Source organism: Barbus barbus (genome assembly GCF_936440315.1).
Source record: "Barbus barbus genome assembly, chromosome: 6".
NCBI lineage: Eukaryota > Metazoa > Chordata > Actinopteri > Cypriniformes > Cyprinidae > Barbus > Barbus barbus.
The window spans coordinates 20,065,400-20,083,836 of NC_136734.1; the positions used below are offsets into that span (position 1 = coordinate 20,065,400).

Sequence of the window (18,437 nt, forward strand, 5' to 3'; positions counted from 1 at the left end):
AAATTTAAACAACTTTAAGTATTTCATCTGTTCCAGTTTGGGTTTTAATGACATAGCAAAATATTCCATAATTTTGGCAACATTTTCATCTAAATCTTCTTAAAAATGTAAACTCTTTTGAACATATTTTACAAATGTATATCATAAATTGCTTAACCACTGGCCACTGACCTTTCAAAGTAACCCTTTGGATATATTTAATTGATTTTCAATAAACAGTCGGTTTAGTCTGTCTGTCTACTCTTTATTTGATCTTTATTTTGAAAACAAAAATAGTAAAAAAAAAAAAAAAACCTTTTCGTGTTTTTGTATTGCAGTCATACAACTGCCATTAAAACACTTTTTGCTACATTTTTGCTTTTCAACTGGAAAACTCTTTTTAGTTGCGTTGTGCAGCAAAAACATCAACATTTTTTATTTTTAAAAGTTAATTATAAGAAATAAAATATTTATACATTATAATTATAAGGTCATAGAAACTATTTAAAGTAACAGTTAGTATCAGTTAATTCAAGTAAAAACATAAAGTAGGTTTTTTTCATACAAGATACAAAGACATTTTTCCTAAATTTTCCATACAAATAAAATAAACATTTTTTTGGAGCATTTATGGAACTGTAAAGATTGCAGTTTGTCCTTTTGAAATAAATGTGACCCTGGACCACAAAACCAGTCATAAGTGTCAATTTTTCGAAATTGAGATTTATAAATCATCTGTAAGCTGAATAAATAAGCTTTCCGTTGATGTATTGTTTGTTAGGATAGGACAATATTTGGCCTAATTTTTGAATATCTGGAATCTGAGGGTGCAAAAAAATCTAAATATTGCGAAAATCGCCTTTAAAGTTATCCAAATGAAGTTCTTAGCAATGCATACTACTAATCAAAAAATATGTTTTAATATATTTATGGTAGGAAATTTGCAAAATATCTTCATGGAACATGATCTCTACTTAATATCCTAATGATTTTTGGTATAAAAGAAAAATGGATCATTTTGACCCATACAATGTATTTTTGGCTATTGCTACAAATATACCCCAGTGACTTAAGACTGGTTTTGTGGTCCAGGGTCACAAATAAAATAAATAAAATAAAATAATTGTGTATATTGCAATTTGACATTTTGTCATCTAAAAGTGAGTGACCTCATCTGCCACTGCAACTGTAGAAGATGGCAGAGAACTTTTGATTGGTCACACATCTTGTTTGAGCACAACAGGCAAGACTAGTTTAGATGTTTTTCATTTCACAAATATGAGCTAATGAATATATTTACTATTAATGTGTGAAGGGGTGGATATGGCAAGATGGAGAGGACTTGATAAGAGAGGAGTCAAAAGTCATGCAGCCAGCCAACATCTCCAACATCTCAGTTCATCTCACCATTCCCAGCCTGCTGTGTCTATGCCTGAAAAGACATTGCTAACCCTCTGCCCTCTATCTATTTCCACATTCATTTCTATATAAATATTAGGCTTTTTTGAATAAACAAAAGCCAAGAAGACATATCTCTAATAAGTTAACAAGTTAACAACTAAGCTAGTTGTTTGGAAATATACATTCTTAATGTCACATTTATTTTCAGTTAGTTTCAGTTTCATGAACTTTTAGTTTGTATTTATTAGTTCCCGTGTTTTCCCCCCGCTCTTCCTTTCTTGTCTTGGTTACTGTGACTACTTGTTCTGTTGAGCTGTTTCTATTATTTACCAAATTCGTTGTGCTCCTAAGTTCCTGCATTTCCTCAGTTCAGTGTCTTGTTACATTTGTGTTTTGGAGTGTTTACTGCTGCCTTTGTGTACTATTATTATTAAAGATTTGTTTTGGAACTTCTTCTGTACGTGCACACACTTGTAACACTTACACATGAGTAATCATTTTATTTTCAGCCTCATTGTTATAAAACATCATTAACAACACAATCATAATCATTTATGAATCACTTCATAGTATTGTGAAATAACAGCCTAGTCTCTGAGTTCATGGTCATGTATTTAGAAATTATGACTGAAGGACCTCAGGCAAAATAAAATGGAAAAATATGTAAGCAAAATGAGAAATTAAATAATTAAATTAAATGAAAAATTTGATTAAAATTAAATTTAATTAAAAATTAAGATATTTGGACCTCTAAATAAAATCTTGGTGTAAATTGTGACCTTGCCACTCCAATCCCCAATACCCGTCATGTTCTTGTGATCCAAGCTCTTGACTGCAAAAGTCGTCCCTGCAGCAAGGTCGTCTCTCTCAATAATCTGGGCTTCCAGCACCTGGGGAGATAGAAGATTGCTCTGTCCTCACGGTCATATAACAGTGTGATTGCTCATATCAGCAGTCACTTACTGCAATCACAGTTTGACAGACTTCAGAATATTTCCATAATTATTAGAAGGATCTTGTTTTTTTATTTTTTATTTTTTAAATAGCTCCTAAATTGGATAATGTACCTAGAGTACATATTTTGTAATTTTAGAGGGAAAGACAAAAGTGGTTTAGCACAAGCAATTAGGCCTAGCATATTCCTATTTTTTCCGTTTGCACATCAAGTGTTTTCTGGTTACGTCATTACTTTTCAGGGACAAAAAAAAAAAGCCTCATTCTGGCTGTGGTGACTGCTGAGTTTAGATTTATTTGATTCATTCATTTTTTATGCACATGTTCTGCATAATGTATCCCATCAGGTAAATGGCGCTGCTGGCTGGCATGTTCCCTCAAATTGTACCTCACTCATCAAACATTGTTACATTTTTAGCTTTCACATTAACAGTAAATGGAAAACTTTGAGATGCTTTGATCATGGGTGTTATTGATCAATGTAATTAGTTCAGACCTTTCTGAGAAACATAGAAGTAAGCATAACAAACCCCTTTCACATTTCCAGGGTTCTCAGAAGCAGAAGTCATCATAGTTGGGTAAACTTTTATAGTGGTAAATGGAAAATACAACAAATATTTGTTTGCAATCTAATTTGCCCCAGCAACAAACAACAACAACAAACAAACAAACAAACAAAAACTTATAATATAATATAATAATATGTAATTATAATTGTTAATTTTGCACCTGGATGTCTCTGCTGAGCTGTTTGACAATGTGAGTTATGATCTGAATGTGGCTCTCCAGTAGTTTTCTAGCAGACGACTCCATCAGGACTGAACCCTGACGTAGACCAGTCACCACATTGTCCCTGATCTTCGTGGCTTGTTCCAGTAGAATGCTCAGAGTGCGTTCCTGATTGGTCATGCGGCTCTCCATATGTCCTATAAGCATTTAATTCAAAACCTAATTACACAACTAGAACTCATTTGCTAGAGCCCCATATTTTAGGCTTTTAAACATTAACAGTCAAGCCCACAGAGTGTTAAAGTAAAGTCCGGCAGTAAAAATCTTTATTTTCAGAAGCTGGTCATCTGAAACTTAATTTTAAAATCTCTTCATCAAAGGCAAACTGCAAGGCCTGTTACATCTCATTACAGTGTACTTATTTGATGTAATTTAATATTGTAAAATGTATAGTATAATTAGTAAACAGAGTCTGGGAATGCTTTACTTTATAAAAGAAATACAGTACACAGCCATACTGTCGAAATGAAGCTTAATCAAATACCTTTTAAAGCTGCAAGAATGCAACCCTGCTTTCTCTTACATTGCATTAAATGTAGTGAGCATAACTCAAGGGCTCCAGTAAACTACATCAAGTATCGATTATCTGCCGCTGAGTACCGTTTCACCCTGATGAACTCATGAATGAAGTATTCATTTAGCAGAGGTGAATCCTTTTGATTGAGCATTTACAGTTTTAATATAGCCATCCATCATAACAGCAGCAATGACAAAAGAAAGAGTTAAAATGTGAATGCATGTTGGCTATATATATATATATATATATATATATATATATATATATATATATATATATAATGCAAAGTAAAGCTGAAATCTTTACTTACTTGTGAACTGTTTCCCTGTAGTCTATGTTTGTTTAGTCAGATCTCTTAGCTATTGCATGGCATGTGCTGATAGGAGTGTCATTACTTGACAACTAGATAATGCAGACAATTTGCAAATACGGTATTTAAAAAATGTACATCAGCTTGTCTAAATGTAATGTAATTACTACTAATTAACCTTCTGTGACAGCTTTAGGATGATGGACTAAAAACAGTTCATCATGCTATAATTTGAAAAAAAGCATAATAAAGTATTAAGATAGAAGCCAGACATCTCAGACTCCTCATTAATTCTCATGGGCTTCTCTGACCAGAATACCAGAAATGATTTCCCTTTTGTGATTTGTAACACATCTATTATGCAATAGCAAATGTACTCGGTATTCCCACGCTTCAGAGCTAAGTAATGATGGTCTCTTCAGGGGAATTATTAATGTCCTAATGTGTGCTGTTATTTGCTGTGTGTAAAATCAATTTGATACACATAAACATTTTAAACTTTACAGCTCTTCGTCAAACAGTCAGGCCTTTATAGCAGCTGTTACAGCCTTCATAAAATTAAATAATTCAAATTCTAATTCTTTAAAAGGAAATTTGAGTGGGTTTTATTGTGGGTGGTATTCTCTTGGATTTGCATTCACTTTTAAACCGATAGCTGGGCTATTTACACTGTAAATGCTAGTATTTGTAATGGAAAAAGAATACAAAAATGATATACAGTTAAAACCTGTCAAATGATAAACTCTAAAGTTGCCTTTACACAGTCCAGGTATAAGGCTAATCTGTGCCTGATTAAAATTCAGTGTAAATTTGCAATGGTGCATAAAAGCCAAACTAAATTATGCCTGCTCAGACCCACCTCAGCTCATATATCAAAGTACACAGCTGCAAATGCTTTTTTAAAGTTATTCTTTGAAGTTTTATCAAATTAATATATAAAATTTGTCTTTATGCTATTATTGATATACTTCTGTTGAGGCAGTCATGCGTCTTTCCGGAATGCAATCTGTATTATCAGCGCTTTTTAAAGTAACAAACAACATTTAATAGCTCAAATGGCTTGTATTAACATTATGTAATGTAATGACAAACGACCTAGCCTATACTGTAAATACATTCACCAAATTCCTTATAATTACGGACTTTCACCAGAGGGAGGCGTATTCTGCAATTATGTATTCGTGTTCTGGCTGTTTCTTAGGTTACTGTCAGGTCATTAAGTCATTAAAGAGTGAATCAGATGCACAGTCACGTTTATTTCACATGTAACCCTTGTTGTTTGTTAGCTATTCTTCTGATTTTTACCTCATGTTTTCTTCTATAAGCTAGGTCTATTTTATTAAATGAGAACAAATGGTCCGGTAATAGGTTTTAGTTTAGACTTTAAGGTTAAGGTGCCGTGGAAGACCCTCTGAATAATGTCACTAGTAGCAGCATCACCAGATAGGCTAAAGTGAATGTGTTGTAAGTGCCCATGTGTCATTTGCGATCGAGAGCACGCGCTCCTGTGCGCTCGCCCGCGCGCTTCAGTGTCACTGGTGCTCCGCGCGCTAACAGCCTGCTGCCGCCGCTGCTGCTGCTGGACAGGAACCATGGAGGAGAAACACAAGGATGGCAGCGCCAAAGACCCGCAATCAACGTCCTACCAGAGAAGGATGTGGAGGAATTTCCAAGAGAAGACCAAACCGTTTTTGAGCCCCAAACTGGGGTCCGAACGACGCAGCGGGGATGATAAAAAAGAAAGCGGGTTGTGTATGTTTAAAAGAAAGAAGAAACAGGTCCTGGACCGGGTCTTCTCGTCCTCGCAGCCCAATCTGTGCTGCTCAACTCCGCCGTCTTTCGTAGGCGACAGGACCCTGTGCGAGCAGCCGGACTCCAGCGCTGGTAAAGGGCTCGGGATCTCACCGCTGGCCGCTGCTGATGGAACTTCAGCCAGTAAACCGGAGATTTCCGTCTCTGCGCACGGAAGCCCGAAGCTGCTGGTGTCTCATCTGGTGATGTCCCAGCAGAAGAGCTCGTCCTTGGGCTCGACTTGCTTCCAGAAGCTGGTGGTGGATTCGGCAGCATCCAGTGAGGATGAGCTGGCTAAAAACGCTAGTGACCTGGTAAGTGTGCTTTTAAAACACAAGATAAACAGGAAAGTGACATGAGTGAGCTTTTTGCATCCTGAGAAATTTTTTTTTCTTCACGCTTCACTGTCTTCTCATTAACTGACCTGCAAATTGAATATCGTCTGGTCATCTCCCATGTGGGGTATTTAGACAGCAGTTAACATTGTTGACTGATCTGTCAATGTGTGGTGCTGCCGATTCCCTTCTTGTGTAGCGTACTGATTTGTGCTTTAGAGAGACTAAGAAGTAACTTAATTAACAAGATCTCACAATTGTCACATTCAGTGGCCCCTTGTATTTAGCCACTTAAGCCACACTTCAATGTCACTGCATTAGATAACAGCATATCAAACCAATGCCATCTGCTATGGCATCTATTACAGACCTTTACTAACTTTACTTTTCACAGCCATTTTTGCAAATACTTTTAACTAACTAGTGTCAGTGTCACTTGTGATGAATGTATGTAGTCATTTTTTCCTCAAGTTTACACAAGTATCCTAGCAGAGTGACCACAAGTGAAGTTCATCACATAAGGATTCCCATAATACATTCCCCATGATTTTCCCAATTGTTTCTAAATACTGGATAAAAGTTTTACAGAGATTGCACTCCTGCCACTGCACCCCTGGATCTGTGTCATGAGAATGATAGTCATTGCCTTAAAAGCCTTTAAATAGTGATGTTGTTAACATGTAGCAGCTTTTGTGGTTGTCACACCTGATATACAAATATCCCAGCCGTTTGAAATGACATATCTGCCTTAATGAGGCTGTTATGTGCAACAAAGCAAACTTCTGAATACTTCTTATCTGCAATCTTAGGTGCAACTAGTGCAAAGAGTTGAAGCTTTAAAGTCTTGGCTGAAAACTGCTGCAGGTTGTCGGCTGTTTCACATTGGAGGCATTATTCACTTTGTGCAAATATTAATTAACAGTAAATAAATGAAATCAGCTGTTGAATGTAATCAATGGCATAAACAGGACATTATAAAGTTTTTTCAGGTATAAGAATGTCAATTAGTTTTTTTTTATTTGATCTATTTTTTCAAACAATGGAAATGCAAGAGAAAGCAATACTTAATTTCACAGCAATTCTCTTATCAACAGTACTATTTTAAGTTTTAAGCATTGACCTTGTTGCGAAAGAGAACCTGTTTTTTAGGCTATCAGTTTATTAATTGGCCCTTCATTTCATTATTTTGTGAATCCCAATTGGTCATGTTAAAAATGAATAGACAGCAAGATCGGTGGTTGAATAATTTAGAATGTCGGAGTTTAAAAGTTTGTTGAGATTTTTTGATGTAATGCTGCAGAAAGAGAATAAATACTTATGCTTAATTATTTGAGGGGCTTATATTTATTTAAGTGATAGTTCACAAAAAAAGTGCTGAAAATGTACTCACCCTCAGGCCATCCGAGATGTAGATGAGTTTGATTCTTCATCAGAACAGAAATTGGAGAAATTTATTATTACATTACTTACCAATAGCAGTGAATGGGTGCTGTCAAAATGAGAGTACAAACAGATAATAAAAACATCACAATAATCCACACGACTCCAGTCTATCAGTCTGTTAATCTCTTATGAAGTGAAAATCTACATGTTTGTAATAAACAAATCTGTCATTAAGGCGTTTTAATTTTAAATAGCCTCTTCTGGCATTTGTTTACAACTGTGAACTATATTTGAAACTTGATCTGTGCATATTTCTCTCCTAATTCAAAGGACCTTTTCCCTGAAGAAAGCACTATTATGGATAGAGGCTTTTTTTTTGCAATGAAGAAACAAACTTATCTACATGGTCTGGTCAGCAACACTGCAGAATAACTACCTTCTTCAAACTCAGAGGGATATATATATTACCATTTGTATAAGTCATCTTTAAAAAACAAAAAATCAAAACAAAACAAATAAAAAATAGTCATGTTTTCAATGTAGGCAATTTACATTAGGCTACTTATACGAAGTCTCAGATATTCATGGAAAGATCAAAATCTCTGCACGTAATATGATACAATATGTGGGTTTGAGAAGTTCAGTGACATTGTATGCAGAAAAGGCAATGAAAGAATCAGTGACCCATTTAGCCTGATCCATAATTACACCCTCTACCATATCTTTCCTCCATAGCAATTATATAATACCTTGCTGCCATACTGAGGTTCTGTTCTTCTGTTTATTCTGTTTGAAAATGTAACAAATAGGGCTTATTTCTCATAGAGCGACTGTTAGATATAGATCAATGCAATGTCACTGTAGAGCAGATTAGGTAAGGTCATAAGTGAAGAGTGCGTACAACCACTACTGCTCATGGCAGTCCTCTTGTGCCACGTCATCACGTTTTTATTACCTCACCATGGAAGTTTCTGTCACCAGCTGAGAGTGGAAGAAGCTTCTGGCAGTCGGTGTACTTTCTGGCTCTGAGACAATAATTTGTGCCAATATGCTGACTTGTCTTATTGAAGTGTCAGGGCTGCATAATCTTTAATTATTTAGACTGTCCACTTGGTTTAGTATACGTAGTTACTGTATATATAAAAAAAATTAAAAATAAATTAAATAATTAGTCATTATACTTTACTTTATGTAAGTGGGTCATTTCACACAAGTTGGTATGATTCTTTAGGGTCTTCATGAAAAGTCTATGACATACTTTGGTTAAAATTTCTCAATGGTAGTGTAAAACAAGACCCTTTTTTACCTCGTCAAAAACAGCTCTGTTCACAGCGACCCATTTCGGTGCATGCTCCTTTAAATGCTAATGAGCTCTGCTCACCCCGCCCCTCTCTTCCATGGGGTGACAAGCAGTTCTCTGAGACTGTAAACTTTAGCCACATTCATTCTGGAACTTACTAACTAGCACATTATTAGGAAAGGCTATTTGCAAAGATTCATAAAAAAAAAAAACTTATACTTCTTCTGTAGGTGAAGCTGGACCACGAATGATTGGTGCAAACACAGACGTATTTAGACGGGGGGGACACACACACACACACACACACACACACACACACACACATTCCCTTAAAAAAGAAATATAATCCACTGCGTCTTCAGTGGCTTAGATGTTGGGAGTAAATGATGACCGCTATGTTCATTCTAACATCCAACAACAAAACACCACAATCGCTTAGGAGACATTGTTGTTTACACCTGCTCCAGCGTCGAAACAATTGTGGACTGTTGATAGATCACTCAGGGCGGGTCTATGCTAAAACGGCAGTGTTCATCAATAGTTGTGGGAGGGGCCTGTGCCTGTGTGACGTCACTCTGCCAGATTCTGAGAAGAGCTTGATCTGAGACAGTGCACATGATTTTTGGGGATTTAAAAAAAAGTACTGGGTGGATTTTTATCATTATAGGGTGGTTGTGTATGCTAACACACATTTATGTTGAAACACCATGTAAAAGTGAATTTTGCGTCTGATGTCCCCTTTAAGACAGCAAGTCAGTTTGGTAGGGATTTTCAGTGACTCTTTCTGCATGCTTACAGAATTTTGTTACAGCCAGTAGGTGGCGACAAGCAAATGTCTTTAGATGTGATTCATTGATTCATTCATTCAAACGATTTGTTCAAATACAGATTAAAGGGTTAGTTCACCGAAAGATGAAAATTACCCCATGATTTACTCACCCTCAAGGCATCCTATAGGTGTATATGACTTTCTTTCTTCTTCCAATTGAAGTTATATTAAAAAAAATGTCCTGGCTCTTCCAAGCTTTATAATGGCAGTGGGTGGGTGTTTTTGTTCAACAGTCCAAAAGAAGTCCAATAAATCCATGGGGTAAATAAAGGCCTCCTGTAGTGAATCAATGCGTTTTTGTAAGAAAAATATTCATATTTAAAACCTTATAAACAGTTTTTTCTACTCTTGCACTATCTGTCGTACACAGAAGCCGTTCCGGGCGGATGATGCAGGACATATGCACATGCTATAATATAACTCCAATTGGATTTTTCTGAAAGAAGAAAGTCATATACACCTAGGATGCCTTGAGGATGAATAAATCATGGGGTAATCATTTTTGTGTTAACTAACCCTTTCAGGACGATCAGGTGACCTTTAAATAAATGAGTCATTGAATCATTCACTCAACCGATTCAAACACTGAATCATTCTGGAAACAAATACTGTTGTGTGCTGCTTGGACACAACTTTGTGTGGAACTATTTTTGTTGGCTGAGCGAAATTATACAAACTAACTGGGACATTATTGTGTCTAAAATGTAAGTTATTTATTCTTGTTGTATATAAAATAAAATTTCACATGTATCTTGCATAATTGTGATTCATGCCATGCCTATCAATAACAATCTTGCTCGGCTGTGACATGTGGAATTATCTTAACTCTTCTAAAGCCACTTAAATTGACATTTTCCACCTTAGTTTTGCAAACAATAGTACGGTGAAAATGTTTTCTCAGTTCAGTCTTGTAGGCTTCACAATCTTTATTGGTTGGCTTAATTTGGTTCTTTTGAATTTTTCATCATCTTAGTTTTGACACACGTGCTGCTTTATTAATGGCCATAGCTGGTCACTTAAAAGCTAATGAATCTTCACTACTCCATGTTCCCTCATGAGTCTTTTGTGTCTTTTCATTAGTCTAATGTCTACGTCAAGGTAAACTGCACTTTTCCACTTTCTGGACCTTACTATATATAATGAGTAGTGTATGTAATTTGAGGTAGCTTTATTAGTCCTGTTTAACTGAGTTTCAAAGCACTGCGATTAACACTTCTTAGTCAGATTATGTGTAGCGAGATGTTTGAGTCATATTTCCTGACACACAGAATAGGTTGTGCTTTTCTGTGACTGGAGGCCTTTGATCACTAATATGAATACTCCATACCATCAAAGATTTCATCAACATCCTCCCCCCAGGGGCACATAGGAAATGATCTGAAATGTGTAAACCACATAACATCAGAAAATGTTTTCTCACAGGCTGCTTGGCTTAATGTTGTAGTGTTTCTCTGCCTGGAGCAGAAATGCTGGTCTAATATCGTCATGCCCTGCACAAATGAGATGGACACACATGCCAGGATGACTCAGGGGTTTTTCTAGATCTATTGACTGTGTAGGGTTGTTATCTCATATCTTTGTGTTGAGATTTGGGTAATAGATAAGACTAACAAGACGCTGGCAGTAAACCAAGGTTTTTCTTCATGAGCAATTCTTCAAGTTGAGTCCTTTGTTTTTGTGGTGTTGTGTTTTGCAGGCTTGGATATTAATATAAAAAAAGTGGAAATGAACCAAATATTGTTTGTTTTTTGCTTATTTCAACCAAGGAGTCAAGTGTTAACATGATCTAAATAGCCACTGCTGTTAGATGCCTTTGCTACATTATTTGGCAGGCATCTTTCTCTATTTGCAGGGATTCAAAAGATGTGTATTTTGTCAATTTACTTATCAATTGCAGTTATTTTATAATATATAGTAATATGCAGTTGCAGTATGTGTATGGTAGTATATTTATAGAAGTTCTGTTAGTGGATGCTCTTAAAAGAGTGAAATAGACCTGATGTCACAATCAGCCTTGGCATTTTTGGTCTAAGCAGCCAAACCCATGCCACCACCCATATATGAAAAGAAAATGCTATTGAAACTTTTCTGAAGAAGTCTGAGAAACATTCATATAAACCTCCTCCCCAAATTCAATATTTAAGATTTTATTCAAATAGTTCTAATTACGTGTTTATTCTTGTGTCCCGTCTCTGGCCTCTGTTAATTTCCTGGTTATAGACTTGTAATATTTCAAAATATTTACAGGTCTGAAGTAATACAACACAAAACAATGGGCTGCTTTCTCTGCATGATGGGCCAGTTCTTGGCCAAAAAAACAAACAAACCTGTATCTGCCCCAAAGTGCGCCAGCCCACTGGGAAACGGTATGTCAGATTACCAATCCAGCTTTGGTCACAAGTCAGGATACACTTCAAGAAAGGTCTGTAAAAATACGGCCCAATGAATATAAGGGAATTTTCCATATAGATTTTTCACTCAGATTGTTTATGAGTTTACAGATTGTTTTACACATATTTTGAATTACGCAAATGTTTGGTATTTTGCACATTCTTGTGGTGCCATCAGCCAATCAGCATTGCAATGACGTAATTTTTCTGTGGTTTGTTAGTCACATGGCATTTAAAGCTCAGGTGATTTACTCTGGCTTCATGAGCAAAAATGGCAAATGTCCCTTTGTGTGCCTCCAGGTGGTCCTGTGTCAGCCAAGCAACTGCCACTGAGATGAAAGGGAATAGACTTTCTTGAACATTAAACATTTGTTGTTTCCTCAGTACAATTCATTTTTATTCATTTAATCAGCTCTGAGATGTTTAATATAATATTATATATATATTTAAATAATTAAAAAAAGAGCGTGCATTTTAATTGTCCTATCAATGAAACTTTCTTGAACTCATTAATCAAGTCAATAAAGAAAAAAACAAAACAATGGTTGTTCATCTTCTCTTTTTTAAATTCATTATTTATTTATTTAATTATGGCAGACAATTAATAAATATGAAAGGATTTAATTATTTTTTTTCTTTTGACGTAATTGGTTTAATACTTAATTGTCAACTAATTATATAATTATTTAATTAGAAATTACAAGGTAAATCTGCTGTATGGTTGAAACAGCGGCACTATGTGCAGTCTGTTCTCTGGGTAATTTATATATTTATTAGACTGCGCTAGGCTCTTCTGTCGGTCTGTTGAAAGCACATGAAGTGCATCCACTATAAAACAATTTTTTGTCCTTTGCTTTTATTTTTATCAAACAGTGGCTAACAAATTACAGCATGAAAGGCCTTCATGGCGTTATTTTACAATAATTGCAATGTAACCCTACACATCACTAGTCTGTTGTTTAGTGTATGTGGTATGACAACATGTTTAGAAAGGAACAGGTGAATATTTACAAGATAAAGGCGTCTCTTTATTAAATGTTTTAACATGGTAATTCAGCAAATAATTTGCAGTTCAATGGAAGTTATCAAGAAGAGATGGTCTAAATGCACTTGCAAATGAAGCCTATGAAACACACCTCTGCTTCTCATGTGAATATGTTTGTATGTCTCTTAAAAGGGCTAATGAATGTGCATGAGCCGTGTGCTATAAAGGGCAGCAGTGTCTGCTGTTGGGTTCAGTGAGCATTATGTAGACCCACTGGATAAAATGTGTTTTGGATTTCTACCATTGTCATCAGAACAACTGTGGTGTGTATGTGCTGTTGCAGGTCGTGTTGATCCAGAATGGAGTGTGTAAGTTCCTACTCCAGGCCATTGTGTGTTTGTCTGCTGTAGTGATGCTCAGGATCTACTTCTTGTTTTGTAGAAGTTGTGAACATCAGTAATTAATGGTGGGGTTTTCTGCAGAAAATAAGGACATTCTGATTCTAATTTCAAAATAGATGCTTGTGAAACAGGGCAATTTATTACCACAGATGCAATTTGAACTCACTCTTGTGATAACCTGCGATAACTTGTTTATATGAGTAGAAGAAATCATAGGAAATGTTGCAGTGAAGGAAGCCTTTGGAAATATTGTTTTACTTGCAGTCCTATTATTGTTTATGTGTGTGTTTTATTTTTTAATGAGGCAGCTGTAGCAAATAGAAATATGAAAAATATACTGTTATTCACTTTTAAAAATAATGGTTCTATCATAATCTTAAACATTAATTGAAACTTCCAGTTGCACAAAACGTTCTTTATAGTGGTATAAAAAAATTATTTCATATTTATTCATTTAAATGTTCATGCCCATTTCCCATATTTTATATTTAGATTAATATTGGCGTCATCTAATTTATCTTTAAAAATATTTTAATAAATACAAATACTTTAAAAAACAATTTAATAACACTTTTAAATATAATCTATAGCAAATCTCAAAATGAATGTTCATTTTTCATGTTGTACTTTATAATATTGTGATACCTATTTGTAGCATTTAAAAGGACTGTTATCTCAAATGTGGGTTTCTTGTGGTTGCAATGACAAGATGCTTTCCAGGCAAGGTTTTAACCTATAACCCTTACAGCCTTGTTTCATTCTTGAATATGGTCACAGCCTTGTTTCGTCAAATTGAATATGGTCACTTGTGGGCTGGTCTCTGAGGAAATAGCAGCTGTGGCAACATAATCTTAATCTGTAAATTTCTTGGTAATGGCTGATAGTGGTAGTAATAGTGTTGCAGTGATGTAGTATTATTAAGATAAATTGTATCGTAGGGGTGTTTAGCTGCACTTTCACACCTCCCTATAAAAAACAGTCCTCCTCCTTGAACTCTCTTAAAACTGAATTTTATCACATGATTTAAAGATTGCCTCACACACCATGGATTTACGTCAATTAAAAATATAAAGATTAAAAAATAATGACCAATGAGAGACGCATAGTCTTCTTGAAGCTAAATAAATCGTATATAAACTATAGTGTATAAACTGTATAATTAAATGCTGGCCTGTTCGCCGCTGTGTGAAATCGCATTTGCACAGGGCTGAGTCTAGCACAGAGCTGTTTGCATAGAGGCAAATGTGATTCGCATTACCTCTCAGGCACACTGGACATCAATTAGCAGTTGTGTGGATGGATGTGCCGCTCCACTGGGCTCCATGACTGCCCATATTGCACTGTTTGTTTGTGTAGCACAAGCTAGAGCACATCCAGGCTTTGTTAGGTGATGATGTTCAGGCACATGCTATTTGTTTGCGTAACCTTAAAAACGAATGGCACAACTGCTCAATTTTAGTTTAGGTTTAGGGGATATGTCTCAGTTATTTAAAGAGATAGTTCACCCAAAAATGAAAATTGTATTATTAAAGGCAAGGTAAGTGATTTCTGGAAGCCAATGTTGATTTTTGAAATCACCAAAACAAACACGCCCCTATACCCCAAAAATATTATATCACACTTTGCATGTTTTCATTTTCATTTTAACATAGTAATAGAACAATAGAATAAAGACCAAAGATTACCTGTTAGATTTACCCAAAACGAATAATATCTTATGTTTAACCACTACTTTAACCACTACAGAGACATCAGAGCCAGCGGCAAATGTCAGAAGGACTAGCCGAGGTTATGCTCTTCTCTTCGGGATACATGAGCACTGAGCGCCCAGTGATCACGTGGAGCTCACGTCTCCGAAATCGGCAAAGCACATTTTCAAATAGGCACTGTTTTTATAAATAAACCGCAGATTTGAGTTTTAAACAACTACATTCCTGTCTTAAATACATGTGACCAGTGTAGGCAGACTTTACTGTTGCGTCACGGCACGTCCGGTGAAGACACGGTGTTACTCACCTATTGGGAAGAAACTAAGCAACCTCTGCATCCGATCGCAGGCCTTCCGCTCCTTGAGTTCTCTCTTGCGCTGGAAAGCTGATCCGATATTTACACGGGTCCTACTTCTTGCCTTTCGCTCCGCAGACTTTTTCCTCTTTTGTTTTTTATTCGCCATCTCTATCTTTCTGTCACTCGGCTCGGCTGTTCACTGAACGCTCTCTCCTCCATATCATGAATAAACACGCCCCTTACTGCTGATTGGCTACAAGTTTGTTTTGGCTTCAACTTTGTTTCTTGGCCCCGACTCAGTTTTCTAAAGTGTTTTTGAAAAATTACATACCCCACCTTTAATTACTTACACTCATGTCGTTCCAAATCTGTGGGACCTTCATTCATCTTCAACATAAATTAAGATATTTTTGATGAAATCCGAGAGCTTTCTGACCCTGCATAGACATCAATGCAGCTGTATGTTCAAGGGACAGAAAGGTAGTTAGGACATTGTTAAAATAGTCAGTGGTTCGACCTTAATTTTATGAAGCTACGAGAATACTTTTTGTATTGTACTTTTTGTGCAATGAAAACAAAAATAACAACTTTATCGGCTTTAACTACCTCAGAATGCCAGCTCCTGCGTTAGCAGCGCCATACGCATATGTCAAGATCTCCTGAATGTGCATCAAAGACTGACACGGAAGAGAAGAAATTATTGAATAAACGTCAAAAAAATTCGCATGCGCAGGGTAAAATTTGTGAAAGTGTACATAAGATAGCAAGTGTAAATGAATTTTGCACGCTCAAGATTTTTTTTTTTAAAAGTGTAAATCGCGTTTCAAGTGTAAGAAAAAAAGATTTGCAGCCTTTTACTGATTTTTGTAAGTGTAATTCATGTATTGTGAAACTGCAACTTCATGCTAAGGCAAAATAAATAATCATCTGTATTCTTCTGACTTCCATTTTTCCGCGCTTACACTTTTGGCACTGTTGTTTCGCCCAAATACAGCCAAAAGTATTGCAAGCCTGTGCACAGCGTTTTGCAAGCGAAAACAACCGCATCAAGAGCTGTAATACGGATTGACCGCGTAAAACCAATATGTGTGTGGAGAAAAAAAATCGTTGCAACTGTCTTGTGTGCGTAGGGCAAAATGTTCCCCAAATAACCCGCTATTTACGTCTGCGTCTTTGCACTTGCAGTTTTGCCACGATTCTCTCACTGATTTCAGATTCGCAAGCGTGAGTGGAAGGCGGGACCTTCTTCTCGCAGCCAATCAAATGAGGCTCTCCTTGACTCTCAATTTACTCTTATCTGATTGGTTCAATAAACACTCCAGACGTGAGAACACATCTTTATCTTAATTTGACTCGGCGTCATTCTTATTGCGGGGATGGTATTTTTAATACACACATATATATTAAAAAATTAATTAATAATAGAATAAAATAAAATAATAATACAAAAAGCGTGATCCTTAGAAGCTGTGTACCATTAGGCTGACTACTCTTACTTGACCTCTGTTTCCAGCCATATTAGCTGGCACGTCACATTACTGCTGATGTGCATGAAACTGAATTTCGAGTTCTGTCACAGAGAGTATTTCTCAAATACTGTGTCAGTAGTTAAGTATTTGCATGTTTTAGCTCAAATCAAAAATGTACAATAACAAACAAATCCTGCTGCAAGCAGCAATTATGGGGCCAAGCACAACAGAGGCAGAATGAGGAGCAAGCATGGCACGCAGGATAAGACCAAACACAACAATGAAGAAAATATATTTTAAGGTGATTTAACTGAAACTGTCTGAAAACTCATAAATTCAATCATTAGTAATATGATTTAATGGTTTTTATATTTTGACCAATAGGTGACACTGGTATCAAACTGATGTGGTGTGTGGTCAGTGTGCGGTGACAATGGCACACATAAAGCTTGGTCAGCATGTCAAAGCTTTGCAGAGATACAGCCTCAGATGCATTTTGGCATGATGCTATCAAATTTGTTAATGGGGTAAATGAAAACCATTTTGCCTATTGACACAAAATCCATAACTTTTTACCAGCATGGTCTGAAGATGATTTGGGTCAAATTTGGTAAAAACTGGACCAAAGGTCTAGGAAGAATAGGATTTAAACATAAATCAAAATGGCGGAAGTTCAGCTGATTATGGCATAACTGACCGTTCACACGCAGCTTGATTGACAGACGATCTGACCAATCATAACACTGAATGCGCCATCCTGCCCGACAAACAAATCAGACAGGAGAGTAGATTAACTTCAGTGGACTTAAACTTGAAAAATTGTGTGTGTTGTCGTCTTTGTTCTGATATGTTCTGATGTTCATTTATGTTTATTTCATGCTTTAAATATGAAAAGACGATTGGTTCACGTGCCACTTGAACTGAGGCAATACATTGATCTGTCACGACACATTAGCCACAAAGAGCCACAAGAGCCACAAAACGGTATTTATTGTTTGAATTTCTTAAAAAAATTAAACATTCAAAAACTGAAACCTTGTTTCTTACTAGGAGTAACCTGCTCTGTTTTGTCTGTCGGCATGTTGTCAGTTTCCTTTTGCTCTGTGGTGTATTTTTTACTGCGTGAGAACATGATGTGTAGTGTGAAAGCGGCATGGCTTGTCAGACATAGCAACAGTAACTAAGGAAGGTGGGTTTTTGCAAAGGGTCAAATTGGTATTCATGTTCTCGGCAAAATCCAAGGAATCTAACATCAGTCACATGACAAGAGGTCTGAACCCAAGTTTTAATGCTCCCCCTCCCTTGCTTGCTTGCTTCATTTTCGTACCTCTGATTTTTAAAATTGATTCATTTCCAAAGCACCAACACAGAATGACACATGCATCTATTTGTCACGACTATAACGCGAAGGTACAAATGAAGGAGTGCAGGAGTCGATTTCTGTGAGCAGAAATGAGATATAAATTTTCTCTGCTTGCAGTGTGGCAGTCACACTTTTCAGGAAAGTAAGTAAACACATAAATACACAGTTTGACCAATTCATATGACATTTTAGTGGTTCACTTCTGTGATTCAGTATGATTGCTTTTACATCAGA

General features: G+C 36.2%; 1 protein-coding gene across 1 annotated transcript in view; it reads left to right on the forward strand.

The window, feature by feature from the left end:
* Positions 1–5,542: 5,542 nt before the first annotated feature.
* The window catches only part of LOC306870799 (multiple C2 and transmembrane domain-containing protein 1-like), a gene marked incomplete at both ends in the record, with an annotated part of 154,616 nt that continues 141,721 nt past the window's right edge, over positions 5,543–18,437 (forward strand). The window contains one exon of the mRNA XM_079418217.1: positions 5,543–6,055. Within this exon, the coding sequence (XP_079274343.1) occupies positions 5,543–6,055 (513 nt within the window). The remainder of the gene's footprint in view (positions 6,056–18,437) is intronic.